The sequence below is a fragment of the Muntiacus reevesi genome, chromosome 5, assembly GCF_963930625.1.
Source record: "Muntiacus reevesi chromosome 5, mMunRee1.1, whole genome shotgun sequence".
NCBI lineage: Eukaryota > Metazoa > Chordata > Mammalia > Artiodactyla > Cervidae > Muntiacus > Muntiacus reevesi.
This window is the reverse complement of record NC_089253.1, coordinates 96,949,902-96,973,776: the sequence shown is the minus strand read 5'-3', so window position 1 is coordinate 96,973,776 and position 23,875 is coordinate 96,949,902. Positions and strand designations below refer to the sequence as shown.

Sequence of the window (23,875 nt, the reverse complement as noted above, 5' to 3'; positions counted from 1 at the left end):
GCTTTCCAAGAACCACCAAAATGCTCCCCTGGAGCCTCAAGGCTATCCGCCAGCCACTTGGCGCTGACCCTGCTGGCCCGGCGCGCCACTGTCACTCTGGGCTCAAAGCCTGGATGGAGAATAGGGAGGGCCCGCATCCCCGGCCTCCTCTGGCTGGGCGCCTCTCCACTCGGAGCAATACCCCCAGCCCCCATCCCATCTCCCCTCCCCGCAGTCCGCTCCGCCCCGGCGGGCCTCCGGCCCGGCCCTGGATCCCAGTTCCCCCAGCTCAGAGGCGCCCGCGCCTACCTCCCGCCCAGCTCGGCTCCTCAGCCAGGGGCAGCCTGAAAGCTGTCCCGTCGAGTCTTCTGCTCTTAGGACACCCAGCCCCCAGCCCCTACTCAGAACTGTCCAGACTTGGGTCCTGCTTGCGCTCCGCAGGGAGCGCCTGGTGCAGACTCCTGGCTCGTATGGCCCCCACCCCGCACCTTGTGCGCTTTCCCTGTCGCCCGCCAGGTCCTTCCGCTGGCCCCGGCTGGTCCCTCTCCCTCCTGGCACACAAACTTCGCTCCGCAGGCGCCATCCCTCTTCCTCAGCCTGGTACTCACTTGCCACGTCCCCTCCCGCCGCGTCCCTCCCCTCTTGCGGGGTCCCTGTCGCCAGCGCCTGCGGGGGATATGTCCTCAGCTCACCAGGATGGAGTTTCCACTGCCGGGTCTCATGCGGTGTCGAGGGGCTTGGGGGGACTCCGTTTGGGAGAAAAGTTGCCGAGTCATTCAACTTCCAGCGCGTTTGGGGACCCCAGCTGACATTCCCGCCTAAGCCTGAGTCCCTGGCGTCTGTCCCTTCCCTGACGTCCGGGGCCCTCCTCGCCCCCCCACTGCCAAGTGACCCCGCCCAGCGGGCCCTGCCCAGGCCACCGCCACCGACCCAGAGGCCCAGGTCCCCGCGCCCCAGGCTGGAGGCGGCGGGGGTGCTCCCGACAGTGGGCGGCCAGCTGGTTCCCTTCAGGGGCGGCCGCGCGCCCTCCCCCCGGGGCTGTAATCCGAGCCGCTGCCGCGCCGCCCCGCCGCCCCAGCCCCGACAGCGAGTCCGCAGGCGCCATGGGCCGCGGGGCCTGCGTCCCCTCGGCGGCGTCGGGGGCCCGCGACCCGGCCCGCCGGCTTGGAGCCGTGCTGGGCGCGCTGTGCCTCTTCCCCGCGCTCGTGCTGTTGGCCTGGCCAGGGACCCCGACGAACGGGGCCGGGGCGAGAGCAGCGCAGGTGAGAGCGGGCGCGGAAACGGGTGGGTCCGGCCCCGGCTCCACAGTCCGGCCGTGAGTCCGCGTATCCGCGGATGCGGGGGGAGGGGCCGGTGGGGGGCAAATCTGCCGCCAGCTCCGCCCACTCCGACCTGGCGTGTTTTTAGTAACTTTTTCTGTTAAGTAAACCCGGTTCAGGGTAGAAAACCAAAAACAGCTGAAAGGCAGAAAGAGGGGCCATCAGCACTCCCTAGAGCGCGCCCCCTTTCCAGGCTCTTTTCCTCGAGACTTGGGGCTTGGGGACAGTCCCTACTGCCTCCCCACGGAGCACTTGCTTCCCTTCAAGGGCGACGCTGCGCCCCAGACTTCGGGCGTCCTGGCCTCCGGGAGCCTCGGTCCGCCGCACCCCCAGGCGCCCCGCAGACGCCGCTACACGCTGACCCCGGCCAGGCTGCGTTGGGAACACTTCAACCTTACGTACAAGTGCGGCCCTGGCCCTGGCCCTGGAAGGTGGGGGGAGCACGGTGTCTCCGGCCGCCACCCCTGACCGTGACTCCTACCTCAGGATCCTCTCCTTCCCGAGAAACCTGCTCAGCCCCAGTGAGACTCGGCGGGGTCTGGCTGCCGCCTTCCGCATGTGGAGTGACGTGTCCCCCTTCAGCTTCCGCGAGGTGGCCCCCGAGCAGCCCAGCGATCTCCGCATAGGTGGGCGCCGTGCCCCTGCCCCCGCCCCACCCAGAGGCCCTCTCTCAGGCCCGTGCTCCCCCAGGCTTCTACCCCATCAACCACACGGACTGCCTGGTCTCCCCGCTGCACCACTGCTTCGACGGCCCCACGGGCGAGCTGGCCCACGCCTTCTTTCCCCCACACGGCGGCATCCACTTTGACGACAGCGAGTACTGGGTCCTGGGCCCCACACGCTACAGCTGGAAGAAAGGTGACGCGGTCCTGGCCTCCCATGGGGCCCTCCACAACATGGGAACAGCGGGGGGTCTTTGAGGGGTCGTGCAGGGGATTTGAGGTCAGGCTGGGGGGAGGGGAAGGCTGGTTGGAGGCTGTAGGCCTGGGTTCCGGGAGTCCTGAAGCCCCCCCACCCCCACCCCCACGCCGCTGGAGCCGAAGCCGGAGCCGCATTCCTGGGGGCCAGCTCACCGCCTCGCCGGCCTGGAACATTCTTATCTTCCGTGGCTGCGGCGGGGAGGCTCCCTGCGCTGCAGCAGCTGTGCAGGCCGTGGGGAGCAAGGAGGCAGGGTGGGGGTGGTTGCTGGGCTGGGTACCGGGCGCTGATCGGCCGGGCCCACAGGCGTGTGGCTCACCGACCTGGTGCACGTGGCGGCCCATGAGATTGGCCACGCGCTGGGCCTGATGCACTCCCAGCACGGCCGGGCGCTCATGCACCTCAACGCCACGCTGCGCGGCTGGAAGGCACTGTCGCAGGACGAGCTGTGGGGGCTTCACCGGCTCTACGGTGAGTGCGGGGCCGGTGGTGGGCTGCGGGAGGCGGGCGGGGGCGGGCGCGACCTGAGGTCAGTCTGCCTCCGCAGGCTGCTTGGACCGGCTGTTCGTGTGCGCGTCCTGGGCTCGGAGGGGTTTCTGCGATGCCCGCCGGCGACTCATGAAAAGGCTGTGCCCCAGCAGCTGCGACTTCTGCTATGGTGAGGTCGGGTGTCCGCCTGGCCTGGGTGCACAGGGGCGCCCGGCGCTGATCTGGCTCCCCCACCCCGAGCAGAGTTCCCTTTTCCCACGGTGGCCGCCACCCCGCCGCCCCCCAGGACCAAAACCAAGCTAGTGCCCGAGGGCAGGAATGTGACCTTCCGCTGTGGTCAGAAGATCCTCCACAAGAAAGGCAAAGTATAGTGAGTGACGCGGCCCCGGCGCCCGACTGGGGGCGGGGGTGGGACGAAGAGGGGAGGGCGGGACCCTCCCTGCCCAGCCCTCCGCCCTCTCCGCAGCTGGTACAAGGACCAGGAGCCCCTGGAGTTCTCCTACCCCGGCTATCTGGCCCTGGGCGAGGCGCACCTGAGCATCATCGCCAACGCCATCAACGAGGGCACCTACACGTGTGTGGTGCGCCGGCGGCAGCGCGTGCTCAGCACCTACTCCTGGCGCATCCGCGTGCGGAGTTGAGCGCCGCGCTTCGGGCTGAGGCCGCTGATAAAGCACTTTGTCTCTCAAGTCTCCTTGCCCTTTCTTGGGATAGTGGGTGGTTGTTCTTGCGCCCAGTGGGTGGGGAGCCTGCTGAGCAGGCTGACCACTAGAGCCAGGATCTGGCACGTGCTCAGTGCTGGGGAGGCAGGGCTTCCCTGAAGAGTGGGGTGATCTAGGGAGCGGGGCTGGGGGCACCAGCAAAAGGAACTAGTTTGGAGCAGGTGGGGGCCCCAGACAAATCCTGTCCAGCCAGACTAGTAGCTGGAGGTCATGCAAGTCAGGAAGAGATGGGTCCAAGTGGGGTTGGAGGCCACCCTTTATCCCCGCCTCCTCTCAAGAATGTGGGGGCCCTGGCTCCCCACACCCCCAGGGAGCACTAGTTCAGGATCCAGCACAGGACTAGCCGCTCAAAAAAGGATATATCAGACCTTTCCTCCAAGAATATTTTACTACATCTTAAAACACAGTAACAACCTTGTACAAAAACCCACTGTGGCTTAGAGTTCACATGCCTGGTTCTAGGGGCCCTGCGTTGAGGACCAGGAAGGAGCCCCAGCAGCAGCTTAAAGATTTAAAAACTACAAAAATCTCCACAGTTCTGATCCTAGTGTCACCGGTGACCACCTGGCATGGCCCCTCCATGGCCAAGTGTGTGGGGGTACGAATGCCCACCCTCCCCTCACAGGGCAAGTCCAATTCATATGAAAAAATACAGCCTTTCCTCCCACAGCAAGGAAAATGTGATTTAATTCTACAAATTTACAAGGCAAGATAAAATAAAAAGAAAACGTGGAAAACCCCACGAGGCCAGCAGTCCAAGACTTGAGGTTGTACCCGTGGCAGCCCTGTGGCAGTGGCGCCCCGGTCCACAGTCTGGACCCAGACAGCGCCTCCAGCGCCTGCGCGGTCGGTGCTCCCCAGGGTGGGTCCAGGTCGGCTGGGAGCCTCAGAACTTGAGGCTGAAGCCCGGGCCCGCGGCCGAGGCCCCCTGGTTTGTGGTGGTGAGGTGGAAGCCCGTCTCCTTCAGGTCGTCGTCGCCCTGTGGACACAAGGGCATGTAGGGCCCAGGCCGGGCCAGTCTTGCCTTGGGGAGCCCCCACCCCAGCACCTGACAACCCCTTACCAGCTGGCTGTAGCCCAGGCCTCCCTCAGGAGGTCGTGGGCTGGTGCCTCGCTTCACCCTCTGCTGTTCGCTCTTGGCCGGCCATGTGGGAAACATGGAGGGGTCGATGGGGAGAGGGGTCTCACGGAAATACTCATGCTTGAGGCCGTCTTCTGCGTTGACTCTCCGCCCAGGGAAATATGTCAGAAACCTGGGAGAAAAAGGAACTAGGTGCCATCAATAGGGCAGCTTGGGGGCAGGACTGAGGTGGGCAGGGGTGGGGCACAGGGCAGGACGCACTTGTTCATGAGGTCGAAGCCCTGGTCTGAGAGCAGAGCCCCGAAGCGCTTGCGGAGGTTGTTATAGGGGTACTCGGTGAACGTCATCTTCTTGACGGCTGGGAGGTCGTTGTAGCCAGGCCAGATTTTCTCACTGGGGGTCCCCAGGTCCTAGAAGAGGCAGCATCTCAAGACACTCGGGTTGTGCAGGGAAGGGTGGATTGGCCTGGGCACCTGCACATGCCCCCAGCGGGCACCTACCTTGAACACTTTGTTGATCTGATCAATTTCTGACTTCCCAGGGAATAGTGGCTTCTGAGTCAGCAGCTCCCCAAAGATGCAGCCCACCGACCACATGTCCACGGCTGTGGAGTACTCCTGGGGGGTCAGGCAGGGGTCAGGGAGTGCTCAGGGGGCTGAGGGCCGGCGTACCCTGGGGGCTCCGGAATACCCACACTCACCTTGGCGCCCAGCAAAAGCTCGGGGGCTCGGTACCACAGCGTCACGACCACTGGGGTGTAGGCCTTCAGAGGGGACCCATACTCCCGTGCCAGCCCGAAGTCCCCCACCTGCGAGGGGAGAGGGTGGGCTGCAGATGGCTCGAGGCTGGGAGCTGTTCTGTTCCCAGCCACCCGGCAGGGCTCACCTTGAGGATGCCTGCGTGGCTCAGCAGCAGGTTGGACGTCTTGAGGTCTCGGTGCAGGATCCAGTTGTCATGCAGGTGCTTCACTCCACGCAGCAGCTGGATCATCAGCGTCTTCACCTCCCCTGTGGCAACGGGCAGCACGGGGCTGGTGCCTGGCTACTCACCACCGCGGCAGCCACTGGCCTTTCCAGCATATGCACACCCAGTGGGATAGGGTCACAGTTCAATGTCAGCAGCCCCCACACCCCCACCCCCAACAGCCTGAGGGTGGGACATCCCTCAGGGGATGTGGGTCCAGGGTCACCCCATGGGACTGACTGGGACCCACCTGGCAGGAAAGGCTGCTTCATGGTCTCCATGAGGCTCTTGAGGTCGTGCTCCACGTAGTTCATGACGATGTAGATCTTGTCCATGTTGCTGCCCACGACGATCTCCTAGGAAACAATAGCAGGTCTGAGAGGTCAGGGCCCCAGCCAGCCCTGCCACCACCAGCGCTCCCAAGAGACGTGAGATCCCAGGCCCAGATACCCGGTGACACAACAGGGAGCCCCCAAGTGTGATGGCCACTAAGGGTGCAGCACTGGGGCCCCTGGGGGCAGAGGTGCATGGGCCTCACCCTGACAGTGACGATATTGGGGTGCTGTGCCTTGAGGATGGTGTTGATCTCCCTCAGTGACGTGATTGGGAAGCCCTCCTTCTCCTTCTCCATCTTCAGTCGCTTCAGAGCCACAATTTCATCTGAAAAGAAAGTCACCGGAAGACAGACACTGACAAGACCTTCTTCTACTCAAATGCTCCCATTTACAGCTGTCCCCTGGAATCACAGGACATGGCCAACTGGCCTCCCTGGGGGCTCAGAGCCTGGACCGCCTCCGTCTCTGAGGCCCTGGCCCCCGGGCACACACCTGCTCAGGTGCTGTCACTCCAGGCCTGGCCTGGTGGACTCCATACTCACAAGCAGCACAGAGCTTCTTGGTCAGGCTGACTTCTGTGGTTGCCAAGAGCCTGTTGCTCAGGTGTGCTCAGGTGTGCACCAGCCAGGTGAGGCCCCGTGAGGGCCAGCACCAGGGGAGGGGTGGCTCCTGGGATCAGAAGGAACTATGCCCAGTGACTTTGACACTGAAGGTGACAGGGCCCTGTACACAGCCAGAGGCCTGTGGTGCTGGCTGGCACTCTGGGCCACCTGGTCCATGCCATACACCCTCTTCCCTGTGGGGGACCATCCTGGGCTGCGTCCCACCTGTCTTCTTGTCCTTTGCTCTGTACACCACCCCGTAGGTGCCTTCCTCAATCCTGTTCAGACACTGGAACTCCTCCACACTCCGACAACCCTAGGGGAGGCACCAGCATGAGGGCATGGTAGCCAGGCTCACAGCCCACAGCAAAGCCTCAACTAGACATCTCCAGAAGCCCAGACAGTGCTCAGGCAGGACCTGGGAGGAATCATCTTCTCAGCCGCTGCTTGCTCCTTCAGTGAGCAGGCGCCCTCTATCCAACAGCGGGCCCTGGGCACCAGCCCCCCCGCCACATCTCCAGCCACTGATCCTAAGATGATGCCAAGACAGCAGGGACCCTCTGTGCTGCACCCTCAGCTGGCGCAGCAGCCCCTCAGGAGCAGTGGACCCTCAGTGCACCTTGGGCCCTCACCCTCTTGGGCCCTGCCCCTCCCCCAAGTCCCTCCCTGCAGCACTTTGGTTACTGAATTGCAGGCCAACATGCACCACTGCCCTCTGACCCCTACAGGGCAACAAGGCAAGGGAAGCCAAGGGCCCATCTTCCCAGGCCGAGGCAGAAGTGACTGCAGAGCAGACTGCACGCGAGGCGGCCTGACTCTTATGCATGGGGCCCCTTGTGGGCGTTCTGGCTGCAGTTGCACAAGCTTTCCTCCAGCAAGCCTGTTGGACAAGAGCCCAGACCATGACAGGGAACATGTCGGAGGCTAGGGGCCAGGCCTGGCCAGAGACAGACACCCACAGTGAGGACCCAGCTTCTGCTCTCAGCCACCAGCCCTGTCCATGAGCAGCAAAGGGGAAGTGCCTCACCTGCAGGGCAGGCAGGTACTTGGGAAGCTCCTGCTTGAGCTCGATGGGTGACAGGGCTGGGGAGTCAGGCACAAAGTCCCCTTCAGTGAGGGCGCTGCTCTGAGGGGTGCCCTCACCCGCCTCCTCTTCCCCCTCTTCACTCTCTCCAGAATCGTGGTCAAACCTTGACTCTGGAACTTCAGAAATTAAACCCAATTTCAGAACCAGAAACAGACAAGTGTCACAACCCTCACCCATTCTGGGGGGACTATGAGCACAAGAGCCTCCGGGGGCCAGGACATACTGTGTCCCACTGCCCTGGACAGAGGGCGCTGTGTCTTGGGGCCACTGGCCAGGCCGGGACCACTGTGAGCTAATGACCAGTTGTCTGAGAAGGCCGGCCCAGAATAGGCGTCCAGTGGCCCAAGGTCTTGGCCTGGCTATTGGCAGAGGCCACAAAGTACCATGCCAGTGACTGGTCTGTGGTCAGAGCCCAGCTGGCGTTTTCCAGTTCCCATCCCAACGTCCAGGCCGAGCAGTCCCCAGGAGGGTGCCCAGGGAACCAGCAGCTGGGTCCTGGATATAGAAGTTGTGTGTCCCTGTGGCTTCCGGGTGGGGCGTGCCATAGACAAGGGTTATTAGTGGGTCACAGTCCCACCACAACTCAGACACGGGTCAAGCACCCAGGTCAGAAGTAGACGAGGAAGAGGTGAACCACCACTTGGGGGCTTCTCACCAACCAAGACGTGGTTTTCATTCTCTCGCTCCTCATCTTCACTCATTTCTTCTTCACTCACTTCTTCTGCAAGAGAAACAGGCATCAGCTAAGACCCTCTACAAGAGGTAGCAAAGGGCCCTCACATGATCACTGGGGGTCTCACATGGTCCCAGTCAGCAAGGCATTTTCAAGATGGGTATTTGTTTACGTAGACTTTATTACTGTTCTGTAACTTCTAAGCTCATATCACATTAAGCCTCAGGCTCGAGCTCACCGGCTGACTGTCCGGACACATCCTCAGAGTTGCTTCCAGTTTCCTCCTCCTCCTCTTCTTCCTCTTCCTCCTCCTCCTCCTCCGACTCTTCACTGCTGCTTCCCTCTTCCTCTTCCTCCTCCTCTTCCTCCTCCTCAGAACCTGACCCCGACTCCGCTTTAGGAAGAAAACAGGTAGCAGTGAACTTGGGGCCCGCTCTGTGGTGGCCAAGTTGGGCAGGGCCGGGCGAGCAGTCACCTGACGAGGACTCAGCGGAGCTGGTCTTCCTCTCGCTGTCGCTGACGTCCTGCAGGTCAGACAGCAGGTCTCTCTCTTCCACTTTTTCTTCTTTCACTTATAAAATAAACCACTGAAGGTGAATGTGGGGCAATGTTTTAAAATAACATTAGATGGTGCTCATATAAGAGGACCAGCTCATCTACAGACAGCTGGGAGGAAGATAAGTCTTCAAATGCTCCAGCACATGAACTTACACAGACAGCCCTTCACACACACAGGTGCTGCAGCACCCCATGATGTTGTGAAGCATCAGCCAGCCTATGAGCTCAGGTGTTCCCCTAGCAAAGACCACCCCGCGCTGGGCCCGCAGGCGCTGTGCGGCCTTACCTGGCTTCCGGCTGTCCCCCAGCTCAAGCCTTTCTCGAGGCGGCCGGAGAGGGCTCCGGCTCCAGTGGCTGGCTTTCACCTTGTCGCTGTAGTCGTCTCTCACGGTCCGGTGATGTGCAGACACTGCGCAAGAACAGCACAGGGGCTGGGGCCAGTCCCCTTTTCCTCTAGTACACATGCCTACAGCCGGCGAAAGAGCCCAGGAAGCCACCAGAGGACCCAGGTGGGCATTCTAGACTGCTCTCTACTGGTCAAAGGCAGGGGACAGAACCCGCCTCCTCAAACCCAGGCCTATCACCCACTGGGCATTAGGCAGGTGGACACCAGACATGGCTATCCAGGATGCACAGCTCACACTCCAGGACCTGCAGCGTCACCTAGCCCTCTCGCTCACCCCCGCCCACCCCTACCCTCCCGCCCCGCCCACATCCAGGGCTCCACCCACCTCCAGGGCCCCGCCCACCTTCACGCCGGGCCTCCCGCTCCTTGCGCCTCTCCTCGGCCCGCCGCTCCCGCTCCTTCTGCTCCCGCTGCTCCTTCTGCTGCTCCCGCATCTTGCGTTCCCGTTCTCGCTTTCTCTCTAACTGCTCGAGGCGGTCCCTGGAACAGGAGCACGCCAAATCTTTTCTCACCCCCGAAACCGGAAGCTTTCTTTTTGGCCCTCAGTGCTTTTTGCTCGCATTTATAAACTGCCCCTCTGGCAAGCCATTTCAGTATTCTTGCCTTGAGAACCCCATGAACAGTATGAAAAGGAAGAAAGCTATAACAGTGAAAGATGCACTCCCCAGGTTGGTAGGTGCCCAATATGCTACTGGAGAAGAGTGGAGAAATACCTCCAGAAAGAATGAAGTGAAGGAGCCAAAGCGAAAACACCACCCAGTTGTGGATGTGACTGGTGATGGAGGTACACAGTCCAAAGCTGTAAAAAACACTACTGCAAAGGAACCTGGAATGTTAGGTCCCTGAATTAAGGTAAACTAGAAGTGGTCAAACAGGAGATGGCAAGAGTGAACATCAGCATTTTAGGAATCAGTGAACTGAAATGGACAGGAATGGGAGAATTTAATTCAGATGACCATTGTATCTACTACTGTGAGCAAGAATCCCTTAGAAGAAATGGATGTCCATCACCAACTCCTGTAGCTTGCTCAAACTCATGTCCGTGAGGGTCAGTGATGCCATCCAACCATCTCATCCTCTGTTGCCCTCTTCTCCTGCTGCCTTCAATCTTTCCCAGCATCCAGGTCTTTTCCAACCTGTCAGCTCCTCCCATCAGATGGCCAAAGGATTGGAACTTCAGCTTCAGCATCAGTCCTTCCAATGAATATTCAGTACTGATTTCTTTTAGGATGGACTGGTTTGCTCTCCTTGCAGTCCAAGGGACTCTCAAGAGTCTTCTCCAACACCACAGATCAAAAGCATCAATTCTTCAGTGCTCAGCTTTCTTTATGGTCCAACTCTCACATGCATACATGACTACTGGAAAAACCATAGCTTTGACTAGACAAAACTTAGTTGGCAAAGTAATGTCTCTGCTTTTTAATATGCTATCTAGGTTGGTTATAGCTTTTCTTCCAAGGAGCAAGCGTCTTTTAATTTCATGGCTGCAGTCAGTCACCATCTGCAGTGATTTTGGAGCCCAAGAAAATTAAGCTGTCACTGTTTCTATTGTCTCCCCATCTATTTGCCATGAAGTGATGGGACCGGATGCCATGATCTTTGTTTTTTGACTGTTGAATTTTAAGCCAGCTTTCTCACTCTCCTCTTTCACTTTCATCAAGAGACTCTTTAGTTCCTTTTCGTTTTCTGCCATAAGGGTGGTGTCATCTGCATATCCGAGGTTATTGATATTTCTCCCAGCAATCTTGATGCCAGCTTGTGCTTCATAAATCCAGCATTTCACATGATGTACTCTGCATATAAGTTAAATACAGTATGTGGGTGCAATCTCAAAAATGACAGAATGATCTCTGTTCGTTTCCAAGGCAAACCATTCGATAACACAGTAATCCAAGTCTATGCCCCAACCAGTAATGCTGAAGAAGCTGAAGTTGAATGGTTCTATGATGACCTACAAGACCTTTTAGAACTAACACCAAAAAAGATGTCCTTTTCATCATAGGAGGCTGGAATGCAAAAGTAGGAAGTCAAGGGATACCTGGAGTAAGAGGCAAGTTTGGCCTTAGAGTACAGAATGAAGTAGGGCAAAGGCTAACAGAATTTTGCCAAGAGAATGCATTGATCATAGCAAACACCCTCTTCCAACACAAGAGACTACTCTACACATGGACATCACCAGATAATCAACACCGAAATCAGACTGATTATATTTTTTGCAGTCAGAGATGAAGAAGCTCTATACAGTCAGCAAAAACAAGACCAGGAGCTGACTGTGGCTCAGATCATGAACTCCTTATCGCCAAATTCAGACTTAAACGCAGGAAAGTAGGGAAAACCACTAGGCCATTCAGGTATGACCTAAATCAAATCCATTACAATTAAACAGTGGAAGTGACAAATAGATTCAAGGGATTAGATCTGATAGACAAAGTGCCTGAAAATCTATGGATGGAGGTTCGTGACATTCTACAGGAGGCAGGGATCAAGACCATCCCCAAGAAAAAGAAGTGCAAAAAGGCAAAATGGTTGTCTTAGGAGGCCTTACAAATAGCTGAGAAAAGAAGAGAAGCGAAAGACAAAGGAGAAAAGGGAAGATATACCCATCTAAATGCAGAGTTCCAAAGAATAGCAAGGAGAGATAAGAAAGCCTTCCTCAGTGATCAATGCAAAGAAACACACAAAAACAACTGAATGGGAAAGACTAGAGATCTCTTTAAGAAAATTAGAGATACCAAGGAACATTTCATGCCAAGACAGGCACAATAAAAGACAGAAACAGCATGGACCTAACAGAAGCAGAAGATATTAAGAAGTGGCAATAATACACAGAACTATACAAAAAAGATCTTAATGATCTAGATAACCACGATGGTGTGATCACTCACCAAAGCCAGATATCCTGGAGTCCAAAGTCAAGTAGGCCTTAGGAAGCATCACTACACACAAAGCTAGTGGAAGTGATGGAATTCCAGTGGAGCTATTTCAAGTCCTGAAAGATGTTGTCAAAGTGCCGCACTCAATATACCAGCAAATTTGCAAAACTCAGCAGTGGCCACAGGACTGGAAAAGGTCAGTTTTCGTTCCAATCTCAAAGAAAGGCAATGCCAAAGAATGTTCAAACTACCACACAATTGTACTCATTTCACATGCTAGGAAAGTAATGCTCAAAATGCTCCAATCGAGGCTTCCATAGTACATGAACCAAGAACTTCCAGATGTTCAAGCTGGATTTAGAAAAGGCAGAGGAAGGAAGAGATCAACTTGCCAATGTCCGTTGGATTATCAAAAAAGCAAGAGAGTTCCAGAAAAACATCTACTATTGCTTTATTGAGTACACCAAAGTCTTTGACTATGTGGATCACAACAAACTGTGGAAAATTCTTCAAGAGATGGAAATACCAGACCACCTTACCTGCCTCCTGAGAAATCTGTATGCAGGTCAAGAAGCAACAGTGAGAACCAGACATGAAACAACGGACTGGTTCCAAATTGGGAAAAGAGTATGCCAAGGCTGTATAATGTCACCCTGCTTATTTAATTTATTTGCAGAATACATCATGTGAAGTGCTGGGCTGGATGACGCACAAGCTGAAATCAAGACTGCCAGGAGAAATATCAATAACCTCAGATATGCAGATGACACCACCCTTATGGCAGAAAGCAAAGAATTAAAGAGCCTCTTGTGAAAGTGAAAGAGGAGAGTGAAAAAGCTGGCTTAAAATTCAACAGTCAAAAAACTAAGATCATGGCATCCGGTCCCATCACTTCATGGCAAATAGATGGGAAAAACGTGTAAACAGTGAGACTTTATTTTTCTGGGCTCCAAAATCACTGCAGATGGTGACTGCAGCCATGAAATTAAAAGACACTTGCTCCTTGGAAGAAAAGCTATAACCATCTAGATGGCGTATTAAAAAGCAGAGACATTACTTTGCCAACGAAGTTTTGTCTAGTCAAAGCTATGGTTTTTCCAGTAGTCATGTATGGATGTGAGAGTTAAAGCTCTCATAAAAAAAGCTCAGCACTGAAGAATTGATGTATTTGAATTGTGGTACTGGAGAAGACTCTTGAGAGTCCCTTAGACTGCAAGGAGATCAAACCAATCAATCCTAACGGAAATCAGCCCTGAATATTCATTGGAAGGACTGATGCTGAAGCTGAAACTCCAATACTTTGGACACCTGATGCAAAGAAATGACTCTTTGGAAAAAAGACCCTGATGCTGGGAAATACTGAAGGCAGCAGGAGAAGGGGACGACAGAGGATGAGATGGTTGGATGGCATCACCGACTCGATGGACATGAGTCTGAGCAAGCTCTGGGAGTTGGTGATGGACAGGGAAGTCTGGCGTTTTACAATCTGTGGGGTGCATAGTCCAACACAACTGAGCGACTGAACTGAACTGGGTTTTTCAGCCCACCAAGGGCTTTTAAAAACCAGAACTCAAGTCCTGTTAACCCCATCCCTAACGATGGGCAGAGAGGGAAGTTCTGGCCGAAGGAGGTTAACTGCCTGGGGCTATAGCCCCACTTGGCCCAGAACATTCTGCTCATCTGATGCTCTGAGACGCACCAGGCTTTCCCCAGGTGCACACAATTTTAATCCACTTCTGCTAGGAGGCAAGTCTTCCTGAGCCTCCCGACTAAGGAAAGGAGGGGAGCCACAGCCCCTGCAGGGCTCTGGTTCAGGTACTTGCAGCCGGAACACTGCACTGCACGCGCAAGGGCAGCCACAGCCCCAGGTCCCCACAGCGCCTCTGTTCTCATTCAGTGCAAACCGCCGTCAGGGAGCCCCGGGGGCTCAGGGGTCAGGGCCGGGCGCGTCCACCAGCGGGGCCTGGGTGTGATCCCTGGTCAGGGATCCCACAAGCTGTGCGTATTTTTGGCCCCGAAAAATTAAGTCAACTATTTTATATTTTTCCTCATCATTTCTTGTGAAGGCCATAGGTTTTTCAGAAATGGGTTGTTGGATTTCAAACATCTGAGGATACCCCGCCTGGTCCAGTTTCTTTCTGTTGCTAACTTTAATTGAACTCTTCTGTGATAAGAGGGCATACTTTGTTTGGCCTCAATTCTTTTGAGACTCCTTACACAGCCTGGAGTTTTGTGGAAACACATCCTAGAAGCTTCCAGACGATATGTGTCCTACAGCTGCATTGCTGTGCCCACCTGTCATGACGTTTGGCTGGTAGCATCTTCAAAATTATCTATATCCTTGCTGATTTTCTCCAGCTTACTACTGATGACTGGCATGGGACCCCAATGCTTCCACCTAGAGTCAATGGACTAGTACCCCCCTTCAGTTGTGTTCAGGTTGGATTCCAATGCCAGGTGCCAAAACGTTTAACCTGGTCGCATCTTCCTGCTCTGCATTTATGTCGTCACAAGGGTCTCTACCTTCAGTGTCTCTCATAACATCCATTTTGTCTGACGTCAGTGTAGCCACTCAGGCCCTTTTAGCGTTGTGTGCATGGGCCATCCTTTCCCATCATTTCATTTTCTGGCTGCCACATGGGGTGTGGGATCCTAGTTCCACGGCCAGGGATCAAACCTGCACCCCTTGCATTGGAAGCATGGAATCCTACCCACTGGACTTTCAGCAAAGTCCTCCTCCTTTACTTTCAACCTACTCCAACTCTAAGATGTCCCTTTGACATGGCACACAGCTGGATCTTGCTTTTCTGTCTGACACGCTCTCCTATATTTGGTGCAGAGACCATCTCACACTGAATGTAACTATGGATACAGCTGGTGCTGCCCCCCGTACCCCCACCTTCTTTTGTCTTGTTTTTTTGGTTTCTCTGTTTCTCCCAGTTGGGATGGGTTCTTTTTTGACTGCACCATGAGGCATACAGAATTTCAATTTCCCAGCCACGGATCAAAACCAGGCCCCCTGCGGCAGAAGAGGGAGTCCTAATCACTGGACTACCAGGCAGTTACCCGTTTGGGGTTTAAAGGAGGATTTTTAGCAAACCATTTTAATTTCTCTATTTACTAGTTTTTAGAAGTTGCTCTAGAGATTGCAGTGTGCATCTTATGAGATCAAACTCCAGGAAATGCAGATCTTGTTCACATACAGCCCCCAATCCTATTTCCTCCTGCAGTTTATACAGATTATGGCTACTTGACCACACAGTGTTTTAATCATTGTTTTATGCAATCCTGTGTCTCTTGTAGTAATTCAGACAAGATGGGAGAAGCAGCATATTTACAGGGGCTTTCATCCTAACCTGCAATTCAGCCACACCCAGGGCTGGCCTTTTCTTCTGGTGTCATTTCTGCTCAGCTTGAAGGTTGTCCTTAAGCATTTCCCAGAAGGCTCACGTTGCTGGCAGAGAGCCTCTGCTCACCTGCCCCTCACTTGTGAGGCAGGCTGTGATGGACACAGAATTCTGGGGTACCAGTATTCCTGCCCTTCCCCAATTTCTCATTGGTTTTCCCAGTGCCACTGTTACTTTGTACTTATCCTATCCAGGGTTCACTGAGCTTCTCTGATATGTAGATAAATATTTTTCATCAAATTTGGGACATTTTCAGCTGTTCCCCCTTCCTTCCAAGAATACCGCTGTGCACATGCTGGTCCCGTAGACACTGTCCCTTGGTTCTTGAGTCTCTCAGCTTTTCTTCAACCTTTCCTCACTGTCATTAGAAGGCACGATGTCCATCTTCAAGTTCCATGCTTCCAGGTCTTCGCCAAGTCTGGAACACACTGTTTCTATGGTGTTTTTCTCCTTAGAAAGGGTTAAACCTTATTTCTTTGTCTCAGAGCTGTGTTGAACACTGGACATTCTAGACAATGTCCTGCAGCAACCATGCCTTCCAACCTTTCCTTCCAGTTGCTGCCATTCAGTGACTGTGAGGCTAACCCTGTCAGCTCGTGTCGCCTTGTATAGTGTGGCCACTGCTGCACTGTTCCATGTGCTTCTCTTTATTTTCAAGCATGGCTTCCTTGGGGTTACTACTGTGTCTGCATAGCTGTGTGCCCAAAACACACTGGGCCTGCAAACATAGACCATTCTCACACCTGCCTTCCCTATCCTTTGTGGGGCCCCAGCTGCTGGGAATGTCCACACCTTTCACCCTGCTACACCCCTCCTGTAGAGCAGCCCAGCTCCCAAGCTCTCCCTGGAAGTGACCACAGGACACAGAGGTAGTCTAGGGTTCATGCCTAGGCCATGGAGGATAGACCTGGGTTAACAGACGCTCCTCTGGGACTCTGAGCCCACAGAGAGGCCCCTGGAGACAAAAGCACCAGAGGCTGATGTCCTAGCTCCTGGCCATTTCAGGGCCTTTGGGTTTGTCTTGTTTGTTTGTTTGTTTGGAAGAACTCGAGTCTATTTCTGCTGTAACCCCTGGGAACCCTAAGCAATATGCCTTGTCGGTCAGTCTTCCTGGACAAGGTCCCCAGAACAGAGCAAGTGCCTGGCACACACCCACCAACCAAGCAGGCGGTGAGTCACTCACACCGAAGCCCCTCCTCGCTGATTGTGCTGCAGGTGGTACATGCAGGGATGGGCCACCTCCAGGATGGCTCCACTGGGATGGGACAGCAGCCTAGCCCACCTCGTTCCAGGCTCGTCCCTTACCAATCCCACACGGACGTCGTCCCAGGGTGTGGACACCCCCCCACCTCCTATTGGCCGCCACCCCGCCCTACTCTCCTTCCCCCACTGCTGCAAGTCTGAACCTCTCAGAAGCTTCACTCCTCACCTCTCAGCTCCTCCTAGACCCCCAGCTCCCTCCAGCAGTATCCCTCCCTGAGGGACCACCTCAGAAGCTGAGGCAGGGACTCTGCCTTGAGTCAGGACCACACTCTCTCACCCGCTCAGCCGGGCTCCTGGGCACCTGAGAAGCCTCTGCCTGGAGGAAGCCGGTGCACAGGTTTTTGTTCCCCTCGTCAACTTCTGTCACCTCACACGTGCAGTCCCATGTGCAGGGAACCCTCGCTTCCTCCGGGACAAGCCTCTGGGCCACTTCCTGCCCAGTTCCCGTCCGTGTATGACCTGCCTGCCCACATCTCTGCTGTTGTCAGGGCACCTACCTCTCCCTGCGCGAGTGCTCCCGAGCCAGCTCCCTCCGCTTCTGCCGCTCCCACTCCCTCCGAGCCTTGTCCTGCTCCTCCCGGTGCCGCTTCCGGCGCTCGTGCTCCCGCTCCTTCTCTTTCACTCTGGCATGCTTCCCTATGGGCAAACAACATGTGTCGTGAGAGGAGACTTAACCTCCAAAACTCAACATTACCCAGGGAAAAAACGAAAAAATATCTAATCAGTGACTTGGAGAGGGACTTCCCTGGCGGTGCAGTGGTTAAGAATATGCCTGCCAATGCAGGGGACAAGGGTTCGATCCCCAGTCCAGGAAGATCCCACATGCTGCAGAGCAATTAAGCCCGTGTGCCTCAACTACTGAAGCCTGTGTGCCCTAGAGCCCGTGCTCTGCAACAAGAGAAGCCACTACAATGAGAAACCTGCACTGCAACAAAGAGTAGCCCCTGCTTGCTGCAACTAGAGAAAGCCTGAGTAGCAATGAAGATCCAGTGCAGCCAAAAAAAAAAAAAAAAAAAAGACAACAAAAAAGACTTGGAGAAACAACCATGACTTTTGTTAGAAAAAAAAAAAAGATGAAGACATAAAACTCTACGTCATACGCCTGAAGTTAAGAAAAAAACAAAAATAATGTGATTATCACTGAACAGAACTGTGGTCTCTATCTTCTCTTCTTAATTTTCTGTATTAAATAAGCTGTAATATTAGGCTACATCAGTCTCATGATTTTAAAAAAGTCATCACTTGTAAGACAAAGCTTAACTTCTTTTAGTTTCTGCATCACATTATAAACCACATTAAGTCAACTGCATTTAACAAGATTTACATCAGGCCCAGGTTCATTTTCCCAACACCCCTAAGAAGCTCTTGATAATGGTGTGACAGCAAACCCACTACTTGGACTTTATCAAGCATCTGTTTCTTAAAAGCAATTGAGCACTAAAGAGTGGCTTTCCCACGCTGAATTAAAACAATTTTATAGACAGACCAGCTTTCCCAGAACAATGCAGTGAGGGGAAAACTCACCAGAAGGAAAATGAAGTATCTATTCAGAATGATCTATAATAAATTTATACTTTTAGCTAAAATTTTATTCTCTTCTCTCTCAGCTGTGCTCTGAAGAATGTAGCAGATCATGAGGTAGGAAGGAGACCATATCTGAACACAACACAAAATGAAACAAATGCTCTGTACCCCCTTCTGCTGAGTGACTGCGATGCCTACGTTTCTCTTTTCTCTTTTCGTCTTTCCTGTGATGCGCTTTTTCCTTCCGAGACATCTGCTGGGGTGGTTTGATAGCCAAAGAATCATCTTCCTCTCCTCTGCAATGAGACACCATGGCATTATGTCACCTGAGAGGGACGTAGGGAGCACCAGGGCAACAGAGAGTCTCCCCAGCCCAGGGAAAGGAAGGGTTCAGAACATAAAGGAGAGCCTCAACTGTCAGCTCAAAGACTGTGCTCATTATAACACTCAGGCTTCCCTGGTGGCTCAGCTGTAAAGAACGCGCCTGCCAATGCAGGAGACGTGTGTTCCATCCCTGGGTAGGGAAGATCCCCTGGAGAAGGAAATGGCAATCCACTCCAGTATTCTTGCCTGGGAAATCCCAAGGACAGAGGAGCTTGGTGGTTTACAGTCCGCTGGGGTCACAAAAGAGTCAAACACGACTTAGTGACTTTAACAACAACGATTATGAAACTTAAGCCCAAACTGTATATTAAACACAGATTCAGATGAAAAGTACAGTGGAAATCAGTGTGCTACATGGAACAAAAATGCTCTCTGAGGAAACTCTAGGGTGTGACAGACATGCAGTGTTAATTATCTTGATCGTGTACAACAACTTATCGAACTGCATACATTAAATCTGTGCAGTCTCTCACTTACAAAAGCTGTTAAAAAAGAAGGTCCCACAATTTTAGTCAAACTTAATGATCTCAAAAGGTCATTTCATATTCTCAACTGAGTATAAAACCAAAACCTTGGGAGAATGCAGGGTCTATACCTTTTTGCCTTAATTTCTGGTTGTAGTGTTTTTGGTTGTTTGATGATGGACATGAAGGAAAAAAAACTGAAGAGAAGCCAAAGAATAGGAAGAAATGTCAGAGGTACAGCTTTGGCAGGACTGTTTCTGTTTCTCCTAGGCCTCACTCAAGTATCTTTCAGCAGCAACTCTGGTTTATTTGTAGATAATTTTAGACAGTACTTATAGAAATCATCACACACACAATTTCTTAAATGTACTATGTGAGTTGTGCTGACTTTACTGAAGAGCAATCACAAAGGAACACACACTCACACTTCTCCTAAGCAGAGTGGGGAGCTGGTACCTGACACCACACAAGGCTCATTTCCATGGAGGTCATGACCTCCAACTTACAAAATCACACTGAAAAGGGCCAGCCGGGGTCACACACAGTCAGATGTGAGCACATCTGCAGCTTGCGGGCTCTTCGGGGTCACACCCCACTCACCTGTCTTCCATGGAGTCCTCTCTTCTGTACGGCGAGTTCCTTATTGTTATCTCCATGCGGTGGTCCCTCAGCTCCCCCTCCTCAAGGGAATCCCGCTTGGAATCCCGGTCATCAGACTAAGAAGCAAGGAGAGAGTACTTTTCCTTACTGATAAGCCTATTTTTAATAAGATGCAAACCTTGCCAACATCCCCAAACCAACTTTCATACACACTTTTTCATATGACCAATGTGATAAAATCTAAAAAACTGTCATTCAAATCCCATGACATCAGACTTACAAATAACTCTGTAAACCAGAACCTGAGAAATTAAAACCAGCATATATGTAAAGGGACATTAGACTCTATGCCAAGTATGTTAGTTGTTTATATGAGCCAAAACTGAGCCTTAAAGCATACTTCATACACCAAATAATTTGCAATATCTCATAAATATGTAAGAAAAGTCTGTTGCTAATTTTAAAGAAGAGGTATTTCTTTCAATGCTCCTCATTAAATCACTAAAGTTTTCCTATGTTATTAGGCAAACCAAGAAAGGTGTAAAACATTAATTTCAAGGCAACTTCCTACTATAGTAAAAATACTTGGAAATGGTATCATGAATATAATGATGAAATGAGAAAAATTAGTTCAACCGCACTAATGATTTTAGGTTGAAAATACTTCATTTTCCATGTAGCTGTGGTCATCTATATGCAGCTTTTTAGTAAGTTATCAACCTGTCTTCAAAGTAAACTGAGCATCTGAATGTTTTTGTTAATTTTTAGAATAGATTTTGGGCTCACCTGAGACATTTGGAAGTACAAAAGAACTTCACCGAAGAAGCGTTGTTCTAATGGAAAAACGAGGGCAAAGAAATTAAATCTCCTTTAAAATAAAAACACTTACTTAAAAAACATGGCTTACATTTTTTAAGCGTTTTATCTCTGCTTTCTCCTCTTGTTCCTTCCGTCGTTTCTTTTCCTGAAGAATTTCATCTAAAGTTTTCACTTTCCAAGAGTCCTTTTCATCACCCATTTGAGTTAAAACACTGCAAAAAGACAAGAATTCAAACTGCGTCAGGACATAGCAAGCTATGGTTTGATACTATGCTGTTCCTGAACATTTTTGCCTCACCACTTTTGAGTGCTTCAGTAGAAATCTTTGTTAAGCAGGATGGGCTATGCCAGAAATAAACCCACACGCCCACAGTCAATTATTCTTCGACAAAGGAGGCAAGAATATACCATGGGGAAAAGACAATCTCTTCAGCAAGTGGTGCTGGGAAAGTTAGACAGCTAAATATAAATCAACGAAATTCAAACACATCCTCACACCATACACAAAAATAAATTCAAAATGCCTTGAAGACTTAAACATAAGACATGACACCCTAAAACTCATGGAAGATGTCACAGGCAAAACAATATCTGACATAAATCATACCAATGTTTCCTTAGTAAGTCTCCAAGGCAATAGAAATAAAAGCAAAACTAAACAAATGGGATCTGATCAAACTTACAAGCTTTTGCACAGCAAAGAAAATGATGAACAAAGTGAAAAGACAACCTATGGGCTGGGAGAAAATATCTGCAAACAATGTGACTGACAAGGTTTAATTTCCAAAATATACAAACAGCTCACACAACTCAATAACAAAACCCAAAAAACTCAATCGAAAAATGGACTGAAGACCTGAATAGACATTTCTCCAAAGAAGAAATACAAATGACCAATAGGCACATGCAGAGATGCTCAACATCACTAATTATCAGAGAAATGTAAATAAAAAATACAATGAGGTATCACCTCACACTAGTCAGGATGGCCATCATTATTGGTTCATTTATTCTGAAAATTGTTAAAGGCAAAGAGTCGACTCATTGGAAAAGACTGATGCTGGGCAAGATTGAAGGCAGGAGGAGAAAGGGACGACAGGGGATGAGATGTTTGGATGGCATCACTGACTCAATGGACATGAGTTTGAGCAAGCTCAGAGATAATGAAGGACAGGGAAGTCTGGCGTGTCTGTCCATAGGGTCGCAAAGAGTAAGACATGACTGACTGACTGAACAATAACAACAAATGCTGGAGTGGGTGTGGAGAAAACGGAACCCTCCTACGCTGTTGGTGGGAATGTAAATTTGTGCAGCCACTATGGAGAACAGAATGGAAGCTACTCAAAAAACTTAAAAAAACCAAAAAACTAAAAACAGAGCTACCCTATGACCCAGCAATCCCGCTCCTGAGCATATATCCAGACAAAACTATAATTAAGAAAGTTACACACACACCTTCTATGTTCACAGCAGCACTGTTCACAGTAGCCAAGACATGGAAAAAATCTAAATGTGTACTGACAGATGATTCGATAAAGATGTGGTATATATACCTATATATGCCTTACACACACACACACATATACACTGGAATACCACTTAGCCATAAAAAAAAATGAAATGCCATTTGCAGCAACATAGATGGACCTAGAGATTATCATACTAAGTCAGAAAGAGAAAGACTAATACTTTATGCTATCACTTATACGTGGACTCGAACATATGACATAAGTGAATTTATCTATGAAACAGAAACAGACTCACAGACATATACAACAGACTGGGGGTTACCAAGGGCAAGGGATGGAAATGAGATGGAGTGGGACTTTGGGGTTAGCAGATGCAAACTAGTATATATACGATGGATAAACAGCCAAATCCAACTGTACAGCACAGGGAACTATATTTCAATTTCTTGTGATAAATCATAATGGAAAAGAATATGAAAACGTGTGTGTGTGTATATATATATATATATATATATATATATAACTGAATCACTGCTGTACAGCAGAAACATTCACAACATTTACAACACTGTAAATCAACTATAATTTTTAACAACTGAAAATACAGGGGGGAAAAAGTTTTCAAAAAAAGAGTGATGGGTCGCGGAAAGCGACTGCTTGTACTCCAACCTCTTTTATGTCATTCCTGTACGGTCTAGGAAAAGTTACCTCACCTCAGTTTACCATTCTGTAAACGGTAAGAAAACCACCTATATGACGGTATCACAGAGGATTAAGTGAGACCTCCCAGGTAAAGCTCGTAGTTAAGTATCTGGCATTCACCAAGCACTGTTCTCGCCGTCAAGAGGATTTATTTGAAAAGACCACCTGGACCGAGTGGGCCACTGGCCCATATGACGGCAGCAGCCCCATCACAAGATTAGGGGAGGTCTGGGAGTGAAGGACTCGAAGAGCGCGCTCGCAAACCAGGAAGCGGTTCCCGGTTTTGGAGTTTCAGTTGTGCTAATCCGGGGTTCGGCCGGGCTGCAGTTAGCTCGGGGAAAGCCTGGGCCCGCCGCCTCCACGACTCCGAGTTCCGCGTAGGGCGAGATGGACCAGGGAGGCGAAGAGTGTAGCCCAGCCTGGTCCACGCGCCCGAGGCCCGCCGGGACCGGAGAGATCAAGTGAGCTAGCTGGTCGCGCCATGGCCCCTGCCCAGCCCGCCCCGCCTCTACTTACCCCTGCGCCGCCGCCGCCGCCGCCGCCGGTCCCGGAGCCTGAGAAGAAACAGCGCCCGGCGCGCGACAGGAATGTCGTCACTTCCTGCGTCGGCGCCGGGCTGATGACGAACTAAGACGCGTCCCCGCCGCCGACTCCCGACTTGAACAGTGCCGGGAGTGCGCTGCGCGTCACTTCCGGCTTTGGCGCAGGCTGGTGACAACTTTAGCGGCGGATGATCGGAGCCGGCAGGCATCTGGGCCAGCCTGGTTGGGTGGTTGTGAGTGCGTCCTCTCTCCCCGCTCCCGTGACCCCGGGGCAAGACCCCACTTCCTAAGAGAAGACGAATCTTGCTTACGGAGCGGGGCGGGAGAGCGGTTACCGCAGGATTTTAAGTTGTGCGAAGACCAGGGATGACTCAAAGTTAGTGCTTATTCAGGCTCGCCTGCGAAGGGTTTTAAAGACGTTGAATCCTGAGGTTCGGCCTCAAACCTGCTCAGGTTCAAGCAGATTATTCTTCAAACCTCTGTGGTCACAGAAAAATGGTAATGCGACATCGTGAATCTCAGGAAGAGAATGGTAAACAAGTATCATTCACTTGCAGTGTGTGCAAGTCGTGTCCGACTCTGCGCGACCCTCTGGGCTGTAGCTCACGGGGCTCTTCTGTTCATGGAATTTTCCAGGCAAGAATACTGGAGTGAGTTGCCATTTCCTCCTTCTGGGGCTTTTCCCAACCCAGTGAC

General features: G+C 52.2%; 2 protein-coding genes across 7 annotated transcripts; one reads left to right on the top strand and one right to left on the bottom strand.

Moving 5' to 3' along the window:
• The first annotated feature begins 887 nt into the window (after positions 1–887).
• On the top strand, positions 888–3,492 carry MMP23B (matrix metallopeptidase 23B). Of its 2 annotated transcripts, none has more exons than XM_065935939.1 (8): positions 888–1,241; positions 1,566–1,702; positions 1,785–1,924; positions 1,989–2,156; positions 2,523–2,687; positions 2,764–2,874; positions 2,949–3,075; positions 3,153–3,492. In XM_065935939.1, exons 1-8 carry the CDS (start codon positions 1,083–1,085, stop codon positions 3,475–3,477), a joined length of 1,332 nt encoding a protein of 443 aa, XP_065792011.1. In that variant the 5' UTR covers positions 888–1,082; the 3' UTR covers positions 3,478–3,492. The 2 variants fall into 2 exon arrangements, with proteins under 2 accessions (XP_065792011.1, XP_065792012.1); XM_065935940.1 differs by having other exon boundaries at positions 889–1,241; positions 3,172–3,421.
• Positions 3,493–4,162: 670 nt separating this feature from the next.
• On the bottom strand, positions 4,163–23,304 carry LOC136168459 (cyclin-dependent kinase 11B). 5 transcript variants are annotated; one of them, XM_065935936.1, is made up of 20 exons: positions 23,154–23,304; positions 20,555–20,678; positions 19,648–19,763; positions 18,368–18,495; positions 17,173–17,311; positions 9,476–9,612; positions 9,013–9,135; positions 8,644–8,739; positions 8,407–8,562; positions 8,151–8,216; positions 7,436–7,611; positions 6,634–6,724; positions 6,010–6,131; positions 5,722–5,827; positions 5,394–5,515; positions 5,209–5,316; positions 5,009–5,125; positions 4,770–4,918; positions 4,491–4,680; positions 4,163–4,406 (listed from the first exon to the last, which is right to left on the bottom strand). In XM_065935936.1, the coding sequence occupies exons 2-20, from the start codon at positions 20,663–20,665 to the stop codon at positions 4,314–4,316; spliced, it is 2,346 nt and encodes a 781-aa protein (XP_065792008.1). In that variant the 5' UTR covers positions 20,666–20,678; positions 23,154–23,304; the 3' UTR covers positions 4,163–4,313. The 5 variants fall into 5 exon arrangements, with proteins under 5 accessions (XP_065792008.1, XP_065792010.1, XP_065792005.1 ...); XM_065935938.1 differs by having other exon boundaries at positions 18,398–18,495; XM_065935933.1 differs by having other exon boundaries at positions 8,407–8,739.
• Positions 23,305–23,875: the final 571 nt, after the last annotated feature.